Source organism: Mustela putorius, unplaced genomic scaffold (genome assembly GCF_011764305.1).
Source record: "Mustela putorius furo isolate JIRA1106 unplaced genomic scaffold, ASM1176430v1.1 tig00003983_pilon_pilon_pilon, whole genome shotgun sequence".
Taxonomy (NCBI): Eukaryota; Metazoa; Chordata; class Mammalia; order Carnivora; family Mustelidae; genus Mustela; species Mustela putorius.
Window position 1 is genome coordinate 20,166,160 of NW_025422123.1, and position 25,152 is coordinate 20,191,311.

A 25,152-nucleotide genomic window follows, 5' to 3' on the forward strand; every position below is an offset into this window, starting at 1 on the left:
ATAAATTTTCATTTATATATATTTTTGTACCACAGGGGGGAAAAAAAACTCTTTAAGGCTGGCAGAAAGAATGAATCAAGATGATACATTTGACAAATAACTCCTCATTAATTAAAAAAATCTATTCTAATACTTTTCCAAGCTGTTGAAACTCAAAATAACCTTTTCTCCAAATTTTAATGCACTCTGAGAATTACCCTATTTCAAAGTTTCAGCATTATTCACCTAATTCCAGTTATCTTCCTTAATTTTCCAAGGGTTCTGAGTAGATAGTGTTTTCATTCATTGAGTAAATTCAATATTTTAAATGGCCTCCTGAAAGTTGTGTTTGCCTAGAGTAAGTTCCTACAGAGTAACCAAGATACTAGCTGAAAAAACACCACCTCATTACATTAGCATCAATCATATGCTCAGCTCTTTGATGGTAAACAAATTTAATTGAAGTGTAGGAAAAAAAATAAAGTATTTGTTATTTAAAATATTCAAAGGGTTTAAACTACTTCTCTAGAACATTTTACAGAGGAGGATTAAAATCATATTATTTGTATGATTCACTTATTCATTTAACTCCATTTAGTTGTTACTTTACCCTTTCGATTCATCCTAAGAATCTTTATCGATCACTGGCTCTATCCTGGGGCTATAAAGATAAATAACATATTTTTCCGACTGTGATAGGGACAAATGGTCCAGTTGGGTAGAGATACTGTTGAAAAGTAATTATGATATCATATGTTTAAAGCATGTACAAAGTGATATGGTGCCCAAGGAAGGAATGACAGACTTTTCCTAGTATGAGGACCAAAAATAATTCATGAAGGAATTTGATTAACATCTTTAGGGCGAAACGGAATTCTTGAAGTGAGCTGAGAGTGAAGGACCATCCAGGCAGAGTTAATAACATGTAGTTACAAGGTCAAAGAACTCAAGCGGTTCTTCGTGGTTGTAGAGCAGCTTGCAAAGGAAGAGAAAATAGAAGATACTATTGAAAAGGTAAAGAAGGGCTGGATCAAACTGTTCCCCCAAGAAGTTTGTTCTTAGTCCTTCTCATTAATTTCTGACTTTTTTCTTCTCCATTATTATCACTGTAGTTAGAAGTATGGCATCAAGTCTAAAATTAAGTCCCCATATTATGTGTCACCTTGACATAATAGTGAAATTAGAGGGGTCTCAAGTAGCCTAACTTCACATTCCCCTCCTCACTGTCCACCCCCAGAGAAGGTCCCCTAACCCTCCTTATCAAACTGACCATGTACAGTTTCTACTGAATCAAACAAGCCAATCACAACTTTCTACAAACCAGGGGACATGTACGTCACCCTCTTGATACTACAAAGCCTGTCTTCCACCACCCCTGGTTGTTTACTTTGTGCCTGAACACAGCCCTTGTGTGGCCCAGTGTGGTGTGCAGCATTCTCTTCCTCTAGGCTGTGAATATATCTGACTAATAAATTGTTGGTTCCATCTGCCCAGTGGTCGAGGAAAAAGAAGGAAGGCAAAAGAGAAATTTTTCATGGTTAGAAAGAGGCAATCTCACATATATTTTTAAAAAGATTTTATTTATTTATTTTACAGAGAGAGAGAGATCACAAGTAGGCAGAGAGGCAGGCAGAGGGGGAGGGGGAAGCAGGCTCCCTGCTGAGCAGAGAGCCCGATGAGAGGCTTGATCCCAGGACCCTGAGATCATGACTTGAGCCGAAGGCAGTTGCTCAACCCACTGAGACATCCAGGTGTCGCCAATCTCATGCATTTCTATTAGGTTATCATAGATAATGTTTTATATTTTTTAAATTACTGCAGAAGAGTAGATTTTGCAAAAAAAAAATTTCAGACAATATTTTCTTTGTGACTTATTGAAATATTTTCCTTTGTGACTAATTGAAATGAGAAGATGGTAAATTCTTATTTTTAGATGCAACTTTTCTGAATTCTGAGGTGTGTATCTTAGGCCAAAATGACAACCAGCATCTGCCCATGGTTCCTGTTGGTGAAGATTAACAGTTCTGGATCTGTTTCTGTTACTGGGTCTGTTAGAAGGGGAAAAATTGATCCCGTTGAGTCTTAGATTGCATGGTTTCACAGCTTGTGTTACACTTTCTGGTCAGAACATGCGTATATCAGACTGATAATGAGGAAACGCAGAATCAAAGGTAAATCTAAATAACAGGACAGGAGAGCCTGTAATTTCCAGTTGAATACAGCAACTGGTTCACCCCAAATATGCAGCTGAGCTCATAAAAAAGTCAGGGAAATCCCCAAGGGTCAAATACCAAAAGCAAGTTGAAGTTCAGAATGCTTAGTTATTCGGAAGATACTATGCTCGCTAATCTTAGAGATTGGGATTTACTATCAAACTGGTGAAGGGAGAGAAAGATTTGGGGCTGAGTGAGATGAGGACTGGAATTGCCTCCCTGTCATAAAGCCAGGGATTCTGAAGGGTTACATTCTCAATTACAAGATGAATAAGAGGGGTGCCTGGGTGGCTCAGTGGGTGGCTTAGTGGGTTCAAGCCTCTGCCTTTGGCTCAGGTCATGATCCCAGGGTCCTGGGATTGAGCACATCCCGCTCTCTGCTCTGCAGGGAGCCTGCTCCCCCACCCTCCGCCCTGCCCCTGCCTGCCTCTCTGCCTACTTGTGATCTCTGTCAAAAAAAAAAAAAAAAAGGATAAGAAAAAAGAAATTTGCAAAGGGAAATGACAAGCAAACTTTCTTATGTCAGCCTGGGCTCAGGGTAGGAAAAAAGAGAATCTTTAACTGTAAGCCTACCCTGAAGTGGGTTTGAGATTTGAATTTACATGGTCTCTCTGATAAGGAAAGTTTATGCTAATGAATTGAAATGAGTTTGACTCATTATATTTGTAGGAAATGAACAGTAACTGGTATTGGACCAATTCTTTTGTAGATAACTCTGATAAACTAGGCAAAATACAAAAAAATAATTGTCTGAAAGTACTGAACCAAGTGACCAAGAGCAGGTTGAACGTCAGTAGAGTCAATGTTTGTAAAGAGATAAAGGAATTGAGTGATTTTCCAAATTTTCTGAGTTTTTCATCTATGGGAGGCTCTTTGTCTCTTCACCATCGAGCAAATGAAAACTCAGCAAGAAACCAGCAGGCTTACTGGATGAGGAATCAGAGACGAGAACGGAGGGTTACACAGGATCTGGAAAGTGAGGGGAGAATCTGGGAAAAGAGTGAGTCACAGAAAGGAAGCCCTAAATGTTGCATATAAACTCTGTCCAAACCCCTGGATGACCACTGAATTACACATGTGCCTGTTAAGCCCAGCTAACCTCAGCTAAGGATAAAATAACTAAACAGAGATTCCAGCTGCTGCCCACCATCAAAGAGACAGAGTTTGGAGCTGAATTAAGTGCCTGCTAAAACTAAACAACAACAACAAAATAGGATACAAAATTACTAATTTCTAGACATACAAAGAAGCAGGATAATTTAAACCATCCTCAAAGAGAAAATATAATACCCAGGGAGTGACCCAGAGATGTTCCAGGTGTTGTTCTTGTAACTATCCTCAAGGGTATAAAGGAAAATATGCTGATCATGAGTTATTTAGGACTTCACAAAATTAGAAACTAAACCAGACTCAGATGGAAATTCTTAGGACTTCACAAAATTAGAAAATAAACCAGACTCAGATGGAAATTCTAGAGTTGAAAACTAAAATATTGGAAATTAGAAAATGCACAGTATTTCAAGGAAAAAATGAAGACAGAGATGTGTCAGTGAACTTGAAGATAAATTGCTAGAAATGACCTGATCTGAATAAAAGGGGAACACAAATAGATGAACCGAGTTCCAGTGACATGGGGGATGATATCAAAATGTAATTAGAGTCACAGAGGGTGAGGAGAGAATGGGGTAGAAAAAATATTTGAATAACTACTAGATAAAATTTTTCCATATTTGGTATAATATGTAATACTTTTTAGAAGCTCAGATAGTCCCCAAAATGTTTAATTCAAAGAAAATCATGACTGAGCATATTACAATCAAACTTCTAAAAATCAAATATAAGGAGAAAATTTTGGAAGCAGTCAGGGAAAAATAATGCATTACATACCGAGGAACAACAATAAAATAATTGCTAACTTCTCATTAGAAACAGTGGAGGCCAGATGACAATGAACGGAATGACATATTTAAATGCTGAGAGAGAGAGAGGAAAAAACTCTCTCTTATGAGAGCTGTTATTATTTGGCTGGGGAAAACCCCTTCAAGAATGAAGGCAAAATGAAGATGTTTTCAGCTGAAAGAAGACAGAGAATTCGTTGATTACGGATTTGTACAACAAAATATGCTAAAGGAATTTCGTCAAGCTGAAGATAAATAATGGTGAATAGAAACTCAGAACTTCAGGAAGGAAAGCAGAACATGGAAAATAATAAATATGTGGATAACTATAAAATACTATTTTGTAAAAATTCCTTTAACATACATATAACTAAGGCAAAAATTAAAACATGAGGGGCACCTGAGTGGCTCAGTGGGTTAAAGCCTCTGCCTTCAGCTCAGGTCATGATCCCAGGGTCCTGGGATCCAGCCCCACGTGGGGCTCTCTGCTCAGCAGGGAGCCTGCTTCTTCCCCACCCCCCCCTGCCTGCTTCTCTGCCTACTTGTGATCTCTTTTTCTCTCTCTGTCAAATAAATAAAATCTTTAAAAAGAAAAAAATGTAGTTAAAAAAATTAAAACATGATAATAGGTTGGTAGCATATTCAAATACATTTATAAGGCAATTAGAACATAAAAACAAGAGTAGGGGTTGAAGAGAGCTATACAATTGCTAGATTATTGAATAGTATGTGAATTGAATCTAGATTTTGTACTGCTTGGTTTAGACCTTGGTATAAAAAGAAAAATTTTCAAGGTTAATTTGTTAAAAAAAATAGTCTATAACATTCATATTCGTTTTAATGTAAGCCATACTCACTGCCACAGTGGACAAACCCTGATATTTCAGTGGCTTAACACAATCATTGTTTATTTCCTTTCCATATCCATGTTTGTAGTGTTTATTTTTTCTCTCCCACATGAGTTCTTAGTAATTCAGTGACTTAGGAAGGTAGTCGGCTTCCATCTTGTGTCTTAGTTATCTGAAGAAGATGGAAGAGAGAATTATGGAAAGTCATATCCACTCTTAGCTGCCTTGCACCAGAGGTTATGTATGGCTTCTACTCACATTTATTTCATAAGAATAAATCACAAGATCATACTTAAATTCTTGAGACCAAAGAAATGTTTATCTGTGTCCAAGAAAATGAAAATCTCTGATGAACATCTAGCATTTTCTTTGCCATGATATCCAAATGAGTGGAGGGCAAATGAGTTAGAAAAAATCAAATTTAATCAATTAAAATATTCAAAAACTGAATAAAAATGAAGTAGGAAAAGTAAAACAAAAATAAAACAAATGTTTTGGAAACATTTAAACATATAAATAATTGTAATAAAATAAATGTTAACCTCTCCAGCTAAAAGACAGTGGAAATTAGACTGGAGCAAAAAATGAATTCTAGACATCTGCTATTTATAAACCACTGATTTTTAATGTTTGAATGTAGGAAGTTGAAAAAGAAAGAGGCATAAAATGATATACTAGTAAAATGCTAATCAAAGCATTTGGTTATATGAGGCAAAGTACATATTAAGACATAAAGCATTACTGGTGAGACAGAGGGTCACTTTATAATGATAAACATTTAAGTCATGAGGGAGGAATACTTCTAATTATGAATGTAGCTAATAAAATGACTTCAAACTAGGCTAAGCAAAAATTGCTGGTATCACAGGGAGAGATTTACAAACCCACTATTATTCCCTGAGATTTTATGATACCTCTTTCAATTACTGATAGAGCACTTATGCAGGAAATCCAGTAAAACTAGGATAAATTGAATAAAACTATAATTTTGATCAGATAGACACACACTTACATGCAGAAGCCTGCAGACCACAGAAGATAGATATTTTCTTAAGCATAAATGGAATATTTATAAAACCGTGTCTTATGTCATAAATCTCAAACTTCATAAAAAGTCACTTATGAAGAAAAAATTCTCTGGCTATAGCATAACTAAAATAGATAATTTTAAAATTGGAAAAAATCCTCATTTTGAAAAATTAATAGAGAAAACCTCTTTTAAATAGCCCATGAGTCTAAGTAATCTTAACAGAAGTATTTAAAGATGTATTGAAGACGGAATGGCAGCGATCATACTGTCTTATAATGTAATGACTTGTGAAATGCAACAAAAGGAATACATTCAGAAAGGTTAGGATAAATCCAAAAAAAGGTAGAGGGAAGGAATTAGTTACAGATAGTAACATATATTCCTGAAATGGAATATGAATATGTCAAAGAAGGTCAATGCCAATATGTAGTTCAATTAAGAGATGAGAAATTGATCATTCTCTGGAGAAACTGATTGTTTAAAAAAGTAGGTAGACACAAATAAATATTAGAGATGATAAAGGAGTGGGACCAAGATGGCAGTATGAGACTTCTGAAATTTCCTCTTCCCATAGACACACCAAATGTACAGCTGTATGTTGAACAATTCCCTCTGAGAAAAATCCAGAAACTATGTGAGTGACTCTTACACACTGGATGAATGAGAATATCAAAACAGGTTAAAAAAAAGAAAAGGCTAAGATACCCTGTCCTTATAAACTCCAATGCTGGCACAGCTCCACGTGGTTGGGGAAGAATCCCCAACTCCCAGCTTCGTTGTGAGGCACGAAGGATTTAGACCACATATGAAGCAACCCAAATTTTAAGAATTCCACCCAAGGGCGTGACTTACTAGGTTAGAAAAGGGTTCCTTAAATCACAAAGGAAAATGATGAAAACTTTGACTGTATTGGAATGAAAAGTTGTGTGTGTTATCATAAGACATATCGGCAATCATGAAAAGGGAAGGCAAGACTGGGAGAAGACATGTGTGCCACATCTAACTGACAAATACTTTGCATCAAAATTATATAAAATTTTCCAACAAATGAATAAAAAACAGACTACCCAATAGAACAATGAATACATATATAAAAGGAAACATGAATAACCAGTAAATACATAAAAGAGGCCCAACCTCAAAAATTATCAGGCAAATTCAACCTAAAACCATAGGGAGATATTTTATGTATGTCAGGATGTTAAGATTCTTCAAAGTCTGAAAAACAGGAACTCTCATTTATTGCAGTTACGAGTGTAAAACTATACAATTGTTTTAAAGAAAAATTTCACAGTATCTGAAAAAGCTATCTTTTTCTTTAGTCTTCAACTACAAATATGTTATAAAGAAAAGTGTACATGGGAGATAGTTGTTAACAGTTTCTAATAGGGAAAATATGGGGCACCCTAAATATTCTGCACTCGAAGAAGTATCCATTTTGTTGTGGAATATGCATAAAATGGGATATAATGTGGAGGTCCAACAACTAAATGAATAGCTATATGGAAAACAATAATAAGGGCTAGAGGAAATTTTCAGAGGTGATGGACGTGTTTATGGCAATAGACTATTGACATGGTTTCATGGATATATACTTGTTTCCAAACACATCAGTTGCATATGTTAAATAGGTACAGATTTTTCTATTTCAACCGTATCTCAATAAAGTGGTTTAAAGCAAGCAAACAAGCACAAAAACGTTCCAGAATCATATTTTGTTTTTATATGAAATTAGAAGATTTGCACAACATAACCTTATATATTGTTTAGTGATGTATAAATATATTGCTACATTTTAAAAATTAAAGGCGTACACGTAATGATAAACACAAAATTAATGAGTGATGAATTCTCAGGTTCATGTAGAAGATGAAAAAGCAAGCAGGGAGGAATGCATACTGGTTTCCATTATTATGTGAAACTAATTATTCTCAATGGCGTACGAACACGGTACGGAGTGCCATCTTTCTCCATATCTAATCTATATGTCTAAAATAGGTATCTGAACTATATCACAATAAATAAAAAGTAGATACCTGACCTATATCACAATAAACAAAAAGTATTTTTCAAAAGAGTTGGATGTCATCCGAGGCCAAGTCTAATGAATCAGGTAACCCAAATTTTTTATACCTAAATGATTAAAAATTAGGCAAGTTTCTTTCTTGTGTGTGCATGTTTCTTATTAAACTGACCCTGAAACATTTTCTCAAAAATAGTTTTTGTGGTATTTTGAGAAAGGGCTACATCATTGTTTCTGTATGTCACTTCCCAACGTGATTTCTTTGAAGGGGACAAGCGTCATCTGGATGTATAACGTGTCCAAGTTCCAGTGTGTATGTTAAAAAGTTTGGCTTCCTTTCTTTATTTCAATACGTTATGTTGGAGATACTCATTACATTGGAGAAACTAGGCAGATGTGAGCAATGCTTCTATGCCAGATAATAGATCATCATCAATGATTCAAAGTCTTTTTTTTTTTTTTTTTTCCTTTTTGAAATCTTGAGATACAGGGCTTTTTGAAGAGACTTTTATACTACAGGTATATTTGACTAAAAGCCTCACAAGAGAACTATTTCGTTTATCACTAGGCGCTTGACGAACCAGCCAAGACTGAAAGTGTCTTCAAGGACAACACTTTAGACCCACCTCTGGAGGTAATGACTTCAGATTACCCATGCTTTTGAAACAAAAGACCAAAACTCATTGCTAACTCAGTACCTGGTTTCAATTCTTCCAGTTTTGTTTCCCTGCACAGCTCAGGCAGCAAACTGAAGAGCTCTGTGCTACCATTGATAAGGTCTTACAGGATTCCTTGTCTATGGTAATGCCTTAGACTAGAATGTGCAATTCAAACATTTGCTTCGCTTCTCTTCATTTTCCTCTGTTTGCGTATGATGCGTCTTAGGTTTGTCCTTCTTGTTTTTTTTTTTTCTTTTCCAGCATTCTGACTCTCCTTCGAGTTCCTCACAGACATTGTTGGGTTCTGACACAATGAAAGTATGTATATATTTGATATAATTTGCTGAACCATAAGAGTGACTAGACAATGGTTTTAAACTGCAGGTTAAGACCCTGTCGTGAATTGGAAAGTTAATTAGTTGAATAGCAACCAGTCTCTTAAAAACAGAATAATAGGAATGTAAAATATCAGACTTGATTACAACTAGTGGGTAGTATTGTTGAAGTATGTTTCAATTTGTTTACATGTATGTATGTAAGTATACGTGTTCAGGGTTACAAAGTAAAATTTATTACTAACTATGGGTTAAGTTCAAACAGTTTGAAAGCCAAAGTGTTAGACTTTGTCCTTATAGTTGGCATTTCAAGAAGCATTTTAAGAACCACATATAGAATTTGTGGCTTATCTTTATCTCATACCATAGCTTCAGTACTTATGTAATTCTCAGTCACTTAGAATTGCAGAAGTGGGAAAGGAAGTAGACCGAAGTTACATTAGGCTAAGAGCTTTCACACAGGTATTTCTGGAACTTTTTCTTTTTGGTCGACTAAGCTTATTTTGTTATTTTTTGACTCACAGGGACAGAAACCTGGATATTTTAGATTGTTAGGATACTACTAAGTCATTAATTGTTTTAACCGAGTATTTAATTATTTCCTTCTTATAATAGTCATTTTCGTTTATTGGAATAAAATGCTACATTTTTTTTTTTGAATGCTTAATACAGATCTCATCAAATTTTCAAAATGGTTGTGGCTTTTTCTTTATAATTGTTAAGGTTTTTTGGTCAGCTTTATTTTCACTCTTTGAGTGAGTGTAAATGTTTTTTTTCAGGTTCCCTTTAAAAATTGTACATTGTGGGGGCACCTCGGTGGCTCAGTCATTAAGCATCTGCCTTCGGCTCAGGTCATGAGCCCAGGGTCCTGGGACTGAGCCCTGCATTGCCAGGGTCCCTGCTCAGCAGGAAGCCTGCTTTTCCTTCTCCCACTCCCCCTGCTTGTGTTGCCTCCCTTGCTGTCTCTCTCTCTCTCTGTCAAATAAATAAATAAAATTAAAAAAAAATAAAATAAAAGTTGTACATTGTATATACAAAGCAGGTTTTAAATGTACAGAATTGCTTATGACTAGAAGAGTATCCTAATTTTTGATTGGATTATCAAAACTATAATTATCCATGAATAATGACATAGGAACTCAGTAACTAATAATCATCAGTATTAACAAATGATATTTTAGCAGAGAGGACCTACAAATAGAAAATTGTAAATTTTATATTTGCCTATTCATTGTATATTCTTTAAGTCTTTTAATCTAAAAATAGGAAATGTTGATTTCTTTGAAGCTACATAAATTTTAAAGTATATTTTCATTCTGTTTGTTGAACATATAAAAAGTACTTTATATTTTATAATAGGAATAGAACTTAAGTAATACTATGTGAATAATATATATTATTGATTTATTTAACAAATATTAATGCTTATAGTATTAAAATACATTATTCTCGGTCACTAAATTTAAGACAATTGTTTCATTCAGCAAGTATTTATTAAGGGCCTACTATGGGCCTGATGGTGTGAGGCATTAAGGAGATAATGGCGAGCAAGGTAACGTAAGCAAGGTAATATTTTGGATGTAGTGATCAGAAAGAGGAATTCAAGCTGAGAGCAAAGATGGGAAGAGTCCAAAGTATAGAGAGATCAGGGAAATGAGCTTTTAGGTGTAAGCACATGCACATTTCCTGAGGCAGGAAGGAACTTAGTGTGTATGAAGATGAAGGCGAGTATGGGTGCAGTATAAGGAACCAGGGGCCGAGCATGTGAAATGGGACGGTGGGCTAGGGATAGTGACTTAGATACTTACAGCATACCCTGGAGGTATGGAAGGCTCAGTTCCAGCCCATAGCAATACGGTAAATATTGCAATAAAGTGAATCAAGTGCTTTTTTTCCATTTCCCAATACATATAAAATTTATGTTCACGATATATCGTTGTCTGTTAAGTGTGTAATAACATGTCTAGAAAACAATGGACATATCTTAATTAAAAATACTTTATTGTTAAATAATGCTAACTGTCCTCTGAACTTTCAGAGAGTAATAACCTTTTTGCTGGTGGAGGGTCTTGCCTTCATGTTCATAGCTCCTGACTGATCAGGGTGGGGATTGCTGAAGGCCGGGGTGAATGTGGCAATTTCTTCAAACAAGACAACGATGAAGTTTGCCTCATCAATGGACTCTTCCTTCCATGATTTCTCTGTAGTGTGTGATGCTGTCTGATGGCATTTTACCCGCAGAACTTCTTTCACAATTAGTTAGTCCTCTCAAATCCTGCCACAACTTTAACAACTAAGTTTATGTCATGTTCTAAATACTTTGTTATCATTTCAACAATCTTCCCACTATCTTTATCAAGAGTACATTCCATCTCAAGAAACCGTGTTCTTTGTTCCTCCACCAGAAACAACTCCTCATCCATTCGAGTTTGATCACGAGATTGCAGCAACTCAGGCACATCTTCAGGCTCCACTTCCAATTTTAGGTCTTGCTATTTCCACCCCATCTGCACTTACTTCCCCTAGTGAAATCTTGAACTCCTTCAAGTCCTCCATGAGGGTTGAAATCAAGTTCTTCCAAACTCATGTCAGTATTGATATTCTGACCTCTTCCCATGAGTCACAGATGTGCTTAATGGCATCAAGAATGGTGAATCCTATCCAGAAAGTTTTCTTTTCATTTTTTCTTTTTTAAAAAAATTGAGGTATAGGGATTCTCTCTCTTCCTCAGCCCGCCCCCCTTTGGCTTATGCTTGGTCTCCTCCTCTTTGAAAAAAATACAAATAAATAAAATCAATACAATTGGAGTATGTTGATACATAATATTATATTAGCTTCAGGTGTGCAACATCGTGATATGACAATTCTGTATATTATCCTATGTCACCACAATTGTAGCTACTGTCTGTCAGCATACAATGCTATTATCATACCACTGACTATATTCCCTATGCTATATCTTTTATTCCTGTAAATTATTCATTCCATAACTGGAAGCCTATACCTCCCACTTTCCTTCATTCATTTGACCATTCCCTTGCCTCCTCCCTTCTGGTCACCATCAGTTTGTTCTCTGTATTTATGAGTATTTTTCTGGTTTTGTTTATTTGTTGGCTCATTTGTTTTTTTGTTTGTTTGTTTGTTTTGTTTTTATGCTCCACATATAAGTGAAATCATATGGTATTTGTCTTTCTCTGTCTGACTTATTTCACTTAGCATAATATCCTCAAGATCTTTCCATGTTGCTGCAAATGACATAGTAAGACTTAAAAGTCAATATTACTCATTGATCCATGAGCTGCAGAATAAATGTTGGAATAGCAGTCATGGCAACAACATTCGTCTTGCTGTACATTTCCATCAGAGTTCGTGGGTGACCAGTTCTTTTGTCAATGAACAGTAATATTTTGAAAGGAATCTTTCTTTCTGAGCAGTAGGTCTCAACAGTGGGCTTCAGATATCCAGTAAACCATGTTATAAACAGATGTGCTGTCATCTACACTTTGTTCCATTTATAGAGCACAGAGTAGATTTAGCATAATTCTCAAGGATTATTCCTAGGATTTTCAGAATTGTCAATGAACACTGGCTTCAACTTAAAGTCACCAGCTACATTAGTCCCTAACAAGAGAGTTGGCCCCTATCCTTGGAAGCTTTGAAGCCAGGCACTGATTTCTCCTCTCTAGCTATGTAAGTCCTAGATGGCACCTTCTTCCAATATGAGGCTGTCTCATCTACATTGAATCCTTCATGAATTCTCCCTAAATCTTCTGGATAACCTGCAGCTCCCAAATCAGCATTTGCTGGTTCACCTTGCACTTGAGTTGTATAGAGATGGTTTCTTTCCTTAAACCTCATGAACCCACCTCTGCAGGCTTCAAGCTTTTCTTCTGCAGCTTCCTTATCTCTCCCAGCCTTCCTTATCTCTCCCAGAGATTTGAAGAGAGTCAGGGTCTTGCTCTGGTTTAGGCTTTGGCTTAAGGGCATGTTACTGGCTACTTTGATCTTTTACCCAGATGGCAAAATCTTTCTCCACATCAGCAATAAGTCTGTTTCTTTCTTATCACTTGTATGCTTGCTGGAGTAGCACTTTTAATTTCCTGAAACAACTTCTGTGCATTCACAACTTGGCTGTTTGGCAGGAGAAGCTTAGCTCTGGGTTTCTCCTGGCTTTCAACATGCCTTCCTCACTAAGCTGAATCATTTCCAGCTTTTGATTTAAAGGGAGGGATGTGCAACTCTTCCTTTCACATGAACACTAAGAGGCCATTATAGGTTCTTAACTAACCTAATTTCAATTTTTCAATTTTGTTATTTTTCAGGGAATAGGGAGACCAAGGTAAGGAAGAGAGATTGCAGAATGGCTTTTGGGGAAGTCAGAACACATCTTTGCCATCTGACATGGGCATGGCTCATGGCACCCCAAAATAATTACAATTATAACATCAAAGATTACTGATCACAGATCACCATAAGAAATAGAACAATAATGAAAAAGTTTGAAATAGTGCAAGAATTGCCAATAAGTGGCACAGAAACACAAAGTAGCAAATGTTGGAAAACGTGCTGATAAACTTTTGTCACAGGTTGCCACAAAATTTCAATTTGTGAAAAACACATTATCTACAAAGCACAACAAAGTGAAGCACAATAAAACAAGGTATTCTTATATTTAATAGTGTGAAATTTGGAAACCATGGCAGATGGAGGGATATAAAAATATGGGGGAATAATATAAACTGATTGACAATGATCAAGATGGCTGCTGTGGGGGGGCTTTGCTGTGGAGGACCAGTCAGTGATGATGGCCTAAGTGGGGTGGGTTCAGGGGGCTAGAGGAGAGCATGTGGGTTTGAGAGATATTTTAGGCCTGCTGCGGGGTTGGATGGAAGTAGTCTAGGAGAGTAAAATCATGGATGAACTCCAGGTTTCTGCCTTGAGCACAGACATTTATGTAGAAGGCAAAATGTGGAAGAGGGGAGAGGGGTATGTTCACTTTGGACAGGATGAGTTTGAAGTGTGTACCAGGGGGTCTTAAACTGGTATGTCTGGAACTTGTAGGAGAGATCTGGAGATGATGGGCACATTAATGTTGGGAGTGCCCTACAGAGAGCTCCAAGGAACAAAATATTGTAGGTCCAATAAAAGAGGTAGAGGAGAAGCCAGTAGAGGAGAAGAAATGTCCATTGTTGTGAGAGGAAAATTAGAACTATGTGGTAAGCTACGAGAGTAAGAGAATGTAATCGTGGTAATTGCTGCCTAGAGGAAGACAAAGATAAAGCTAGAGTAGTGTTTATTAGGTTTGACTTGTATATTATGAACTTGTGTTGCTTTTGCTTATTTGTGGTGTTCATTCTCATCTTTTTTATTTTTATATCCTTATTAGCATATATAGGGGCGCCTGGGTGGCTCAGTGGGTTAAAGCCTCTGCCTTTGGCTCAGGTCATGATCCCAGGGTCCTGGGATCGAGCCCCACATCGGGCTCTCTGCTCAGCAGGGAGCCTGCTTCCTCCTCTCTCTCTGCCTGCCTCTTTGCCTACTTGTGATCTCTGTCTGTCAAATAAATAAATAAAATCTTAAAAAAAATAGCATATATAATCCTTTTGATCCTGAGGCTGTTCTTAATCTAGTATGAAAACAGTGACCTCCATGTAGGTAATATATGTATGCAATTTTAAATTCATGTTTTCCTAGCTATATCTTTTGTTACTATTTTCTATTACTTTCATACCTCATTACTTTTTTACTATTTTCTCTATTACTTGTTTTTTTTTTAATGTTTTACCCTCTGGTCTAATTACTTTTAGGACAATATATTTCTGGATATCACTTTTATATTCAGTCCGGAGAATCTGTTTATCTGGGATCCTAAATCTTTTTTTTTTTTTTCCCCCTGCTTTCCTTCCACTATTTTGACATTGACTGACTTGAAAATTAAAAAAAAAAATGACTATTTTACTTTACCTTTTCTTTGCTTAGTTGCACATAATTTGTTAAAGATAATAATTATGTTTACCTTCCTATACACTTTGCAATATCTGTGTTATATCTTTCTTGATATCTTCTTTATTTAGATCCTGATTTCTCACACACTGATAGCTTTCTCCTGGATTTATTTATTTTTTCTTGGTGGAATCTTGCTGAAAATTATATACAACAAGGTGTTTTTGTGTTGGCTTTGTGGTCTATGTTTTTGAGAATATCTTTATTTTGCCCTTTAATTTAAATTACAGTTTTGTTGAACAGAAAATTATAGGTCCTATCTCTTCAACACTTTTTTCCCTACGTTCTTTTTCTTCAAGAACATACTTGTGAAGTATTTTGCCAGCATGATATTTAATCTTCTGCTACAGAATGATCATTTACCAAGTGGCTCTGTATTCTTTCTAAGTTTTTTTTTTTTTTTTTTTTTTTTTGGTGCAGTACTTACTTCTTTATTTAATTCTGGTATAGTTAACATATATTAGTGTTATATTAGTTTTTGGTGTACAATATAATTCTATACAACACCTGGTGCCCATCACAAGTAGACTCCTTAATCCCTACCACTTATTTAACCCATCCCCTCACCCACCTTTTCTCTGGTAACCATCAGTGTGTTCTCTAGAATTAAGAGTCTGTTTCTTCCTTAATACTGTGTTGTGATGAGCACTGAGTGTTATAGGGCTAATGAATCATTGAACACTACATCCAAAATGAATGATGTTCTGTAGGTCAGCTAACAAGATAACAATAAAAAATTTTAAAAAAGAGTTTGTTTCTTGGTTTGTAGAATTTTATCTCTAATGTGACTGATTTTTCTTATAACATAAGGTGCATTTTTTTCTCTTACATGTCTGGATTAGTACTCTCTGTGACCTCTCCTTTGAAGTCTTCAATCTTTTCTGCCTCTTACATTCAGGATAATTTTTAGTCATAGTTTTCAAATGTTTCTTCCTCCTGGGGCTCTTATAAAGTGATTTTGTCCCTTTTATTTTCTGTTTTCCATAAGCCTTAATATTTATACATTTTTTTTCTATTTACTGCTTCCTAATTTCTTCAAGGGGATTCCTTGATTTGATATCAAGAATTTGTTCAGTATCTATTCTGTCCTTTAATTTCTATGTTATTTGTTATGTCGGATATAGTTTTCTTTTTTAAAGTCCTATTTGTTGAGGTATAGTTTACCCATTGTTAAATTTACCCTTTCAGTGTACAGTTCTATGGGTTTTCACAAAGCATAATACAGTTGTGTGACCACTACCATGTCTGAAGTACAAAACATTCCATCAAATAAATAAGTTCCCTTGTATTCCTTTGTAGTATGTCCCTCCCTCCAACCGAAGTACCAGACAGCTACTGATCTCTTCTCTGTTTCTATACTTTTACCTTTTCAAGAATGTCATATAAATAGAATTAAACAGTATGTGGTCTTCTGAGTCTCATTATTTATACTTAGTAAAAAGCAGATGAGATTCATCCATGTTTTTGCATGTATCAATAGTTCATTTGTTTTCACTGCTGAGTAGTATTCCGTCATATGGTCGTACCATAGGCTAAGTCTTCACCACTTGATGGACAATTGGGTTATTTCTGCTTAGGTGTTATTACCAATAAAGCTTCTAAGAACACTTATAAACAAGATTTTGTATAAACATGTTTCTCTTGTGTAAAAATCTAGGAGAGGAATAACAGCACCATTGTTTTTTCCTACAGCGTTCACATTTTTCAGATTCTTACTATTTTTCCATGGAAACTCAAAGTTCTTGGAGCTTATCGGCTTGCTTAGCTCTATGTGTGCCTGCTGCCTAGGTGGAAGATGCAAAAGCCTAGGGCCTAGGATTGGCCAATTCTGCTGAGTTTTATCTTTTGTTTTTGTTTTATGAAGAACAGAAAGAACATGTGTTTCAGGCTGTAGAAAGCTGTAATGTCAACCACTCTCCCCGTGCCATTCTCTTCCCACCCTGGAGATGGCGTTCCTCTTTGCCTCTCTGTACCTTTGTTTATGGCTCTCCACGCTCCTCTTCAAAGAGCCGTTTCCATTGTCATCTCCGAGGATGGCCTCAAGAACTGTCCAGTTGTCCAAACCTGTGTTCCACTGTCCCCTTTTCCCCCAGCCAGGCTGAAGGGACATCTTGAAATTATCCTCAGAGATACTTCTTTTCACCACCCTTAAATTGTTCTCCCTCATATTACCCCTCTGCTGCCCTTATCACTGATGTTGAAAAGTGGTATGTGATGAGAAAGCAGAGACAGAATATGTAAAACAAACAGACAGAAACAACTACTTGGAAATGTTGGGCTGTGAAAGGGAGAAGGAAATTGGGTCTGGAGTAGGGTCAAGGGATTTCTGGGTTGCTTTTTTTCTTTTTAAAGATTTTATTTATTTATTTGACAGAGAGAGATCACAAGTAGGCAGAGAGGCAAGTAGAGAGAGAAGAGGGAGGAAGCAGGCTCCCCACCGAGCAGAGAGCCCAACGTGGGGCTCGATCTCAGGACCCTGAGATCATGACCCGAGCCAAAGACAGAGGCTTTAACCCACTGAGCCACCCAGGCGCCCCTCTGGGTTGCTTTTTAAAGCTGAAAATGATAAGAGCAAGTTGGCATGCGGTAGATTCACTAGAGGGGAGGTACTAATTATACAAAGAAAGGGAGATCCTGAAGGATGAAAATCCCTCAGAAGGACATAGAACCTACAGCCTAATTCAAATAAATATAATTTGGTTAAAACCTGGAAACCTGCCCTTGTAACAGAACAGAAAACAGAGGAAATGTCAGGTGTGGGTGCAAGCATGTTTGTAGGTGGATGGAGGGAAAATGAAGGATTTTGTAAACCCATATTTTTAGTTATGCAATTACTAACACTTTTCAGTGAAGAAAGGTTTAAGATTTTTTTTTTAAAAGATCTTATTTATTTATTTGACAGAGAGAGATCACAAGTAGGCAGAGAGGCAGGCAGAGAGAGAGGAGGAAGCAGTCTCCCTGCTGAGCAGAGAGCCCGATGCAGGACTCGATCCCAGGACCCGGAGATCATGACCTGAGCGGAAGGCAGTGGCTTAACCCACTGAGCCACCTAGGCGCCCCAAGGTTTAAGATTATTAACTGAGATTGAAAGCAACCATACAATGGGGAAGAAATTAGAAAAAAAGTTGAAAACCATTAGGTGTTCTGATTTCAATTCCTCCTTCCCCATAAATCCCCTCCAGGTCTGTGCCCTCACTGTGCTGCCCAGACCACGTTCCCCAGTTTCCCATTGCTATAAACTCAGCTCTGGTCAGAGCTGCCATAGTTGCAAAATTGGAGATAGTAGACACACCCTCCTCTTTTGCACACATTCCTCTAGTGCCTTCCAGGACACTGCTCTCTCAGCTTTTGTCCCACATCACTTGCCATTATTATTTCTTAGGATCATATGCTGGCTTATCCTCCTCTTCCTGAACTATGAAGGCTAAAGGGACACTGGACTCCATCCTCGGACTTGTCATTCCTCTCTGTATTCATTCCTTTGGTGTTTTGAAAGACAAGTCTATGCTAACAACTCTCAAATTTCTATCTCTAGTCTGGGATTATCCCCAAATTCTGTTCTCCCAGATATCTGTTCTCTGTTTCCATTTAGATTTTTAATAAATATCTGAAAACTTAAAATCTAGATTTCTTCCCATAAAAACTATTTCATATCCTCCCTTCCCATCTCCACCTATAGAATTCTAATCTTTGTTTGCACAAGGCTAGAAACTTTGGTGTCAAGTTTTCTTCTCCCTCTCTCATATTCCACGTTGCTATAAGAATCCCTATTGCTGTAGATTTAAAATGTATGTAGAATATGATTATTTCATGCTTTTTGTACTGCTGAGCCATCCTCATGTTTTGCTGGATAGTGCAATACTTTTTTTTTTTTTTTTACCTCTATCCTTGTTTCACTATGATTCATTTTTAACACATCAAAGAGACCCTTTTCAAGCATAAGTCAGATTATGGCCCCCCACGGCTGAAAACCAGCAGTGCCTACACATTTCCTTTAGATATAAACAGAATCCTTACAAGCTCCTGGAAGGGCCTCTATGATCTGGTGTCCCAGCCCTTCCATCACTGCTCCCCTGCTCTCCTTCCCTGCTCCCAGCATGACCGCTCTGTCTGCTTCCTTCCTGTGCCTCGAATGTGCCAAGCATGCTCTTGTCTTAGCACGTTTTGTCCTGTTTTCAAATCAGTTATATCGCTTCTTATAGTCTCTAGTGCCTTGTAAAAATCTGCAAGCTTAACTTTTATCTCAGAAAAAGCATGTTGGTAACTATGGTTGTTTTCAGTCTGGTTCTTAGAAAACGGATTTCTGGATTCTCTGTGCCTGTTTTTTGGTTGTTCATTATTTCTGCTTATTTTCACTCACATTGACTTACCTCGTTGTGTGTTTGAATCTGATTGTGTGTTGGATATTCTACTCAAAATTTAATTTATAGAAATTATTTGAGGGTTCAGATGATATTATCTTACTACAGAGAGCTTTTTCTTTGCTTCTGTCAGACACCAGGAGCATTAGCAAGGAAGGATTTCTTCATTTAATCTACGGTTTGGGGATGATTTTTTTCTAAACAGTTGTTTTCATGATTCGAGGCAAGCCTGAAGACTGTGGGAGAACTTCTAGATCATTCTTAGTTCTGAGGCTCATTCTATTCTTGGGGATCATGGATTGTGACTTTTATCTCTCTACATCTCTGAGACAGTCAAAAGTTTGGATCAGTTTCTCAAGCAACTCATTATTGTTTGCAAACATCTTTAGGATAAAAGCCAGTCTCAGATGCTTGACTCATCATCTATTTGGATTCCCATCTTTTCCTGATCTTACGCCCGAGTTCTTTTCTTTTCTTTTTTATTAGCTCATTGATGTTTTATAAATAAATGTTTATAAATAACATGTCAATATTCTTTTGAATATTTTAATTATTGTTGTCTATTTTGAAAGGATTGCTTTGAGTTCTTGAGCCACCATTCTGAGGTGGGAATTCATTTTGAGAACTTTACATTTGTTCCATCTTGTTGAAATGCCCTTTTTTTAGATTGTACATAGCCAGCTCCCTCACTTCCTTCAAATCTTAATCCAAATGACACCTTCTCTAGATTGGCCATCCTATTTAAAAGCCCTCAGCACTCTTGACCTTCTTAATACCTGGGTTTTCTGAAAGAAATAAGGTCTTTGGCAGAAGAAAAGATTTTCTCTGGAAGATTACATTACGCTAGGTTTCAAATTATTTCTTTTTTTTTTTTTTTTGCATAACATATAGTGAAATATATGATTTACCTGCAACATACAGTATAATTTACTTATTCATTATTTTATTGTTTACCTTCTATCTTGCTAGAGTGTAAGCTCCTCAAGGACAGGGTATCTTTGTCTGTTTTGTTTAGTTATAAACTGAAGGGTATAGGAAAGTTCCTGGCACATAGTAGATATATAATAAATATTTGCTGAGGAGATAAATGACTCAAATAACATATCTCATTTCAGAAAGTAGGAAAGTGGGCCTACAAGAGAAAAATTAGAGGCTTACTGGGCAGTACTGAATGCTCATTTGAAGTTGGTAACTGTTAATTTGTAATGAAATCAATTAGCTTGGGTGAGAGAGTTTCTTCACAATGTTTTGCTTTTCAATTTTAGAGAAAATAGATGATAAGGTCCACCAGGGTTATGGTTTTCTTTTCTTCTCCCCCCCCCCCTCTTTTTTTTTTTTTAGGGTGAGTTTACCATAAAGAGGCCAGAGAAATTAAGGTATTAAAATAACTGATAATTTGAAATATATATAAACTAAGGGGTAATAACACCACAATGGAACTGGTAAAACTCATTGATTTTGGAGTCTCAGTGGGGTTAAAGAAATGTTGTATTGGGGACATTTGAGAAGTGAATGGGAGATAGAATTCTCAGAGTAGGATGCTCAAATTAAAATTTTACAGATTTCCCATTTTATTTGTGAAGGCAAAGTCTAGGAATGATCCTGAGAGTGGATGAGTGAAATGGAATGGATGAGAACACCTTTGGAGTTCAGTGGCTTGAAGAAGTGAGAGGTTAGAGACTTCTGTATGAATTTTGGAAATGGCAGAAATCCCATAAGGGGCCATTATGATTCATGAATGGATGTCATCAGTAAATATGGGAAAACTTGTCAGAAAACTGATAGATAATGACAATGAAAAGAATAATGAAGCGATGTAGTTTAATGAAATAGTTTTCAGAAGAACAGGGTTTTGTACAGAAAAGAGAGCAGAATGGTTAGAAATTCATAATGACACACACACACACAAAAGTGAACACTTATCCCAGAAGTCGAATCTTTCAGTATTTTTGTGGTTACTTCAGTAGTATAATTATTTTTCTTTCCATACAGATGCCTACAACTCTTCCAAGAGCAGCTGGTCGAGAAACCAAATATGTAAGTCCCTTCATAGTGATACATACTGCTTTTTTAATGGGTGGATGTGTATGCTTTAGAGGGAACTCAATTATACAGTCATTAATATTGAATTAGTTGGTATTTTTCATAAGTGGAAAGGGGTAGGATGGTGTGATTCACCCAGATGTGGAAGATCAGGTTAGGTCAGATAAGTTTATTGATTAAATTCCTTCTTAAGTGAGGTCTAGTTTGATTAGTTTGGCTGAATAAAATGGAACTCCAACACCTCTTTTCTGTCTTTCTAAATATCAGAGCTTCAATGACACTTTCATTTTTGTAAAAGTTTATTGTGCTTATCATAAAGGATTCAGTTCATATACTTGAACCATTAAGATTTGTCAATTTCCAATGGGATGGCCAGTTTAGCTGGTTTTGACTAGTTTTTTGCTTTCTTTTTGATTTAAATTATTGTCAAATAAACTAATTTTCACTTAGGAGCAAAAATAGATTAATAGATGTGTATATAGAGACTCACACACTTGATTCAATTAATGATGGCTCTGGCTGTGAATGCCTTAGGCACACACATATAGCCCCATCACGTTTCCATTCTTTACTCAACTCATAATCCACCCTGTGGCCAGCTTCAACAGAAACAAGATCTTCTCCTAAGCAAGTGTTCAGTTTTTAGTTTAAAGCAAAACAGTAAATTATTTCTTTTAAGTTATACCTTATATTTTCTAATATGCTATTTCCATCACTATCATCATCATCATCATCATCATCAAGAATGCATAGTCATTAATTGCATACTTTGTGACATATTCTCTTTCCAATTTTTGTATTTCTGCCTTCATTCGGATCTCCCTAAGCAAATAATAAACTGAATTTTATCACATTTAGGAAATGATGTTTAGAGGGTATGGATAGGAACACTTCTTAGAGTATTTACCCAGAAGATTTCACTCTCGTTTTTATTGAAAGCCATTTGGAGTAATACTTAAAAGACTAGAGACATTTGGTAGACTATACCCAAGTTTAAATCATAACATAGCTATTTGCTGTCTGATCCTGGTAAAATAACTTAACCTCTCTATGCCTTAATTTTTTCATCTATAAAATTGGGAAACGAATAATTGCCTTATGTATGATTCATATTAGTTAATGTATGAAAGGCCCTTGATGTAGTCCTGACAGACAGGAATAAATAATAGTTCTTCACTTTCTTCCTCTTATTTGCCTTTGCTTTTCCCTTCATCTATGCCTCCCCTTTCTCTTCCTCCTTTTTATCTTGGGAAGAGTAGAAGTGCCATGACTTAATGGAGTTCCTTGCTTCTGAAGTTGAATACAAGAAATGAAAGTTCCCTAAAGCGGTTTCAATACTTTTTGTGACTAATACATGCTACAAGAGCCAGACCCAGGAGAAAATAACTGCAAATTTTTGATTTCTCATGTCTTTCTCACCTACTCCTACCTGTCACCAAAGTGCCTTTGATGGAGACTCATTCACAAGAAGATGGGGAGGGCTGATAAACATCCTCTTGTCCCTCCCTGTGGGTAGTTAACTTGGTAGCAATTGGAATAATTCTGGAGGGGCTGCTTCAAGCTCCATAGTTAGAATTTACTTCAAATTATTCTTCAATAAGTTATCAGACTTAATTAAAGTAGGTTAATATTTGCCCCAAACTTTCTGAGAGCATTTGAGTCATTCAATGTTAGCAATGAATCATCAAATAGATTAGTATAGACTAGACCAAATATGAACTCTGATTCAGATGACATTCTTCACTTTGATTACATTTGGTTTCTTGAGTGAGAAGCTTTATTTTTTTACTTTCTCTTACAATATGACATTTAAATTGTTCTTTGTGAGACCTCAAATATGTCCATGTCTTTTAGAAGACTATCAAGGATAATTTTATGGTGGAATGTAAAACCCAGTTCTTTGGTGCCAAATCATAGGGAAATCACACTTCTAAATATTTGGCTATAGTTGTTATATTTACCAAGTGATGTCTGATACATTTATTTTGAGAAGAAAAAAATGAAATTTTAGAGCAGAAGTCCACTTCAGCTGTAAGTGTTGGTCTCATGTGAACAATCTATTTTAAATACAGTATGTTCTGATTTTAAAAGAATGACATAGTTGTATTTTCTTCTAGAAATTCCAATATTCATATTGCCTGAACTATAAGATACCTTACCTTAAGGATGACTTGGATAGCTTTCACTCAATTAATTAATCTTTTGCTATATTTTTTTTTCTCTTCCACTTTCATGGAAACTCAAAAGCAAATCTGAGCAGTCTTTTCAGTCTTTCACCACCTCTCAGCAGACTTTGAGGGAAGTAGACATCTTTGCAGTATATAGTTGCTGGGACTTGATGTGTCATTGACCATAGAAATTCTGATTCTATTAGAAAACAGGGACCCCCTGTTTACCAACTCCTGCACCACAGAGGAAAAAGGAGAAGACTTAGATGAGAACCAGAGAAAAAGTATTGTGATATTTGAGGGTATCCTCAACAGATTAGCATAGACCACTTAAAATCCCTATATCTGGGGTCTCTCTGAAAGTGCAGTATATGACCCATGAATCATAACTAGTGGAAAACTTAGAATTTTCTAGCGAGTTCTGTTACTCAATTTCCTGCTTTTATGCACTGACTGAACAAATATTTACTGAGTGTCTACCATGTCTACTCACTGAGGAGTCACTGGGGTGAGGGATGAGCCTAATAAGGTCCCCATTTCTAGAACTTATAATGGGGGAGACAGTAAACAAATAGAGGATAGGCAAGACGCTTCCTTTTAGACATTAGAGAAGAGCTGGCTGTAGAATTGGTTGAACTGTAAACAGACTTACCAAGTTGCTAATTTTTGATGAAGCTGTATTATCTATTGGATTTCCAGTGTTCCTGGGATGATTATAATGGTTTTATTAAATAACGAGAAATTGTATGACTAATTCCTCTTTCTGGGAACTTTGGTAAAATGCTGCTTTTCTTTTTCATGAAAAAAAGAAAAGAAAAGAAAAGAAAATGCAAAAACAATTAGTTTCCTATTCTTATTCTTTATTGCACATATTGTTACATTTCACATACTCTGTGTTTTTTTTTTTTTTTTTTTAGGATAAGCCAGATGCTTGAAAAGTACCATCAATTCAGTCTAAATAAAGTCAAAGTTTTCTTCAATTCATGGTGTACTTGAATTGCAAGTGATTTTAAAGTAAATTGAGGTCTTCTTAAGTATAGTAGAATTTAAGTGAGGCTAACAACATGTTGAGTAATGGTGATCTCCACAGGTCACTTGCAAGATTGACTCTATTAATTTATCGACAATATTCCATTCAATTGTTTTGAGTTCTTACCTTGCAAATGAGACTGAAGTATTTCACTTAACCTTACACCAGTCTTATGAAGTGGGTATTATTATTTCAAGATCTTCATATGACAAAGGAGGGAACCAAGTCTTGGAAGACAGAGTAGGCAAAATCCAACCAGATTTGTCTCATATCAAAGCCCTTGCCATTAACAGTTGTGTGAGAACTATAAAAGATATGGACATGGTTTGTTTTCCTTAAATATTTTATCCATTAGTATTTGTATTCTGGGTCTAAATTATTTCTTCATGTTCAATAACCTTCAGGCTAAACTTTGAATAATTTCATATTTGATGGCAATATCTAAAATGATACCTATTATATTTCTAACATTTTATATCACTCTGATAATTTAACTCATAATTTATCAGATAATGTGGAAGAGTGATTGTTTCTCATGACACTTACTTTTAGAGAATTTCTT

General features: G+C 36.1%; 1 protein-coding gene across 3 annotated transcripts in view; it reads left to right on the top strand.

The window, feature by feature from the left end:
- Nucleotides 1-25,152, top strand: part of LOC101687967 (muscular LMNA interacting protein) — a 251,035-nt gene that overhangs the window by 155,831 nt on the left and 70,052 nt on the right. For all 3 annotated transcript variants that reach the window (XM_004771848.3, XM_004771849.3, XM_004771850.3), the window contains 4 exons: nucleotides 8,560-8,625; nucleotides 8,709-8,792; nucleotides 8,912-8,968; nucleotides 21,342-21,386. In XM_004771848.3, coding sequence (XP_004771905.1) covers nucleotides 8,560-8,625; nucleotides 8,709-8,792; nucleotides 8,912-8,968; nucleotides 21,342-21,386 — 252 coding nt within the window. The remainder of the gene's footprint in view (nucleotides 1-8,559; nucleotides 8,626-8,708; nucleotides 8,793-8,911; nucleotides 8,969-21,341; nucleotides 21,387-25,152) is intronic.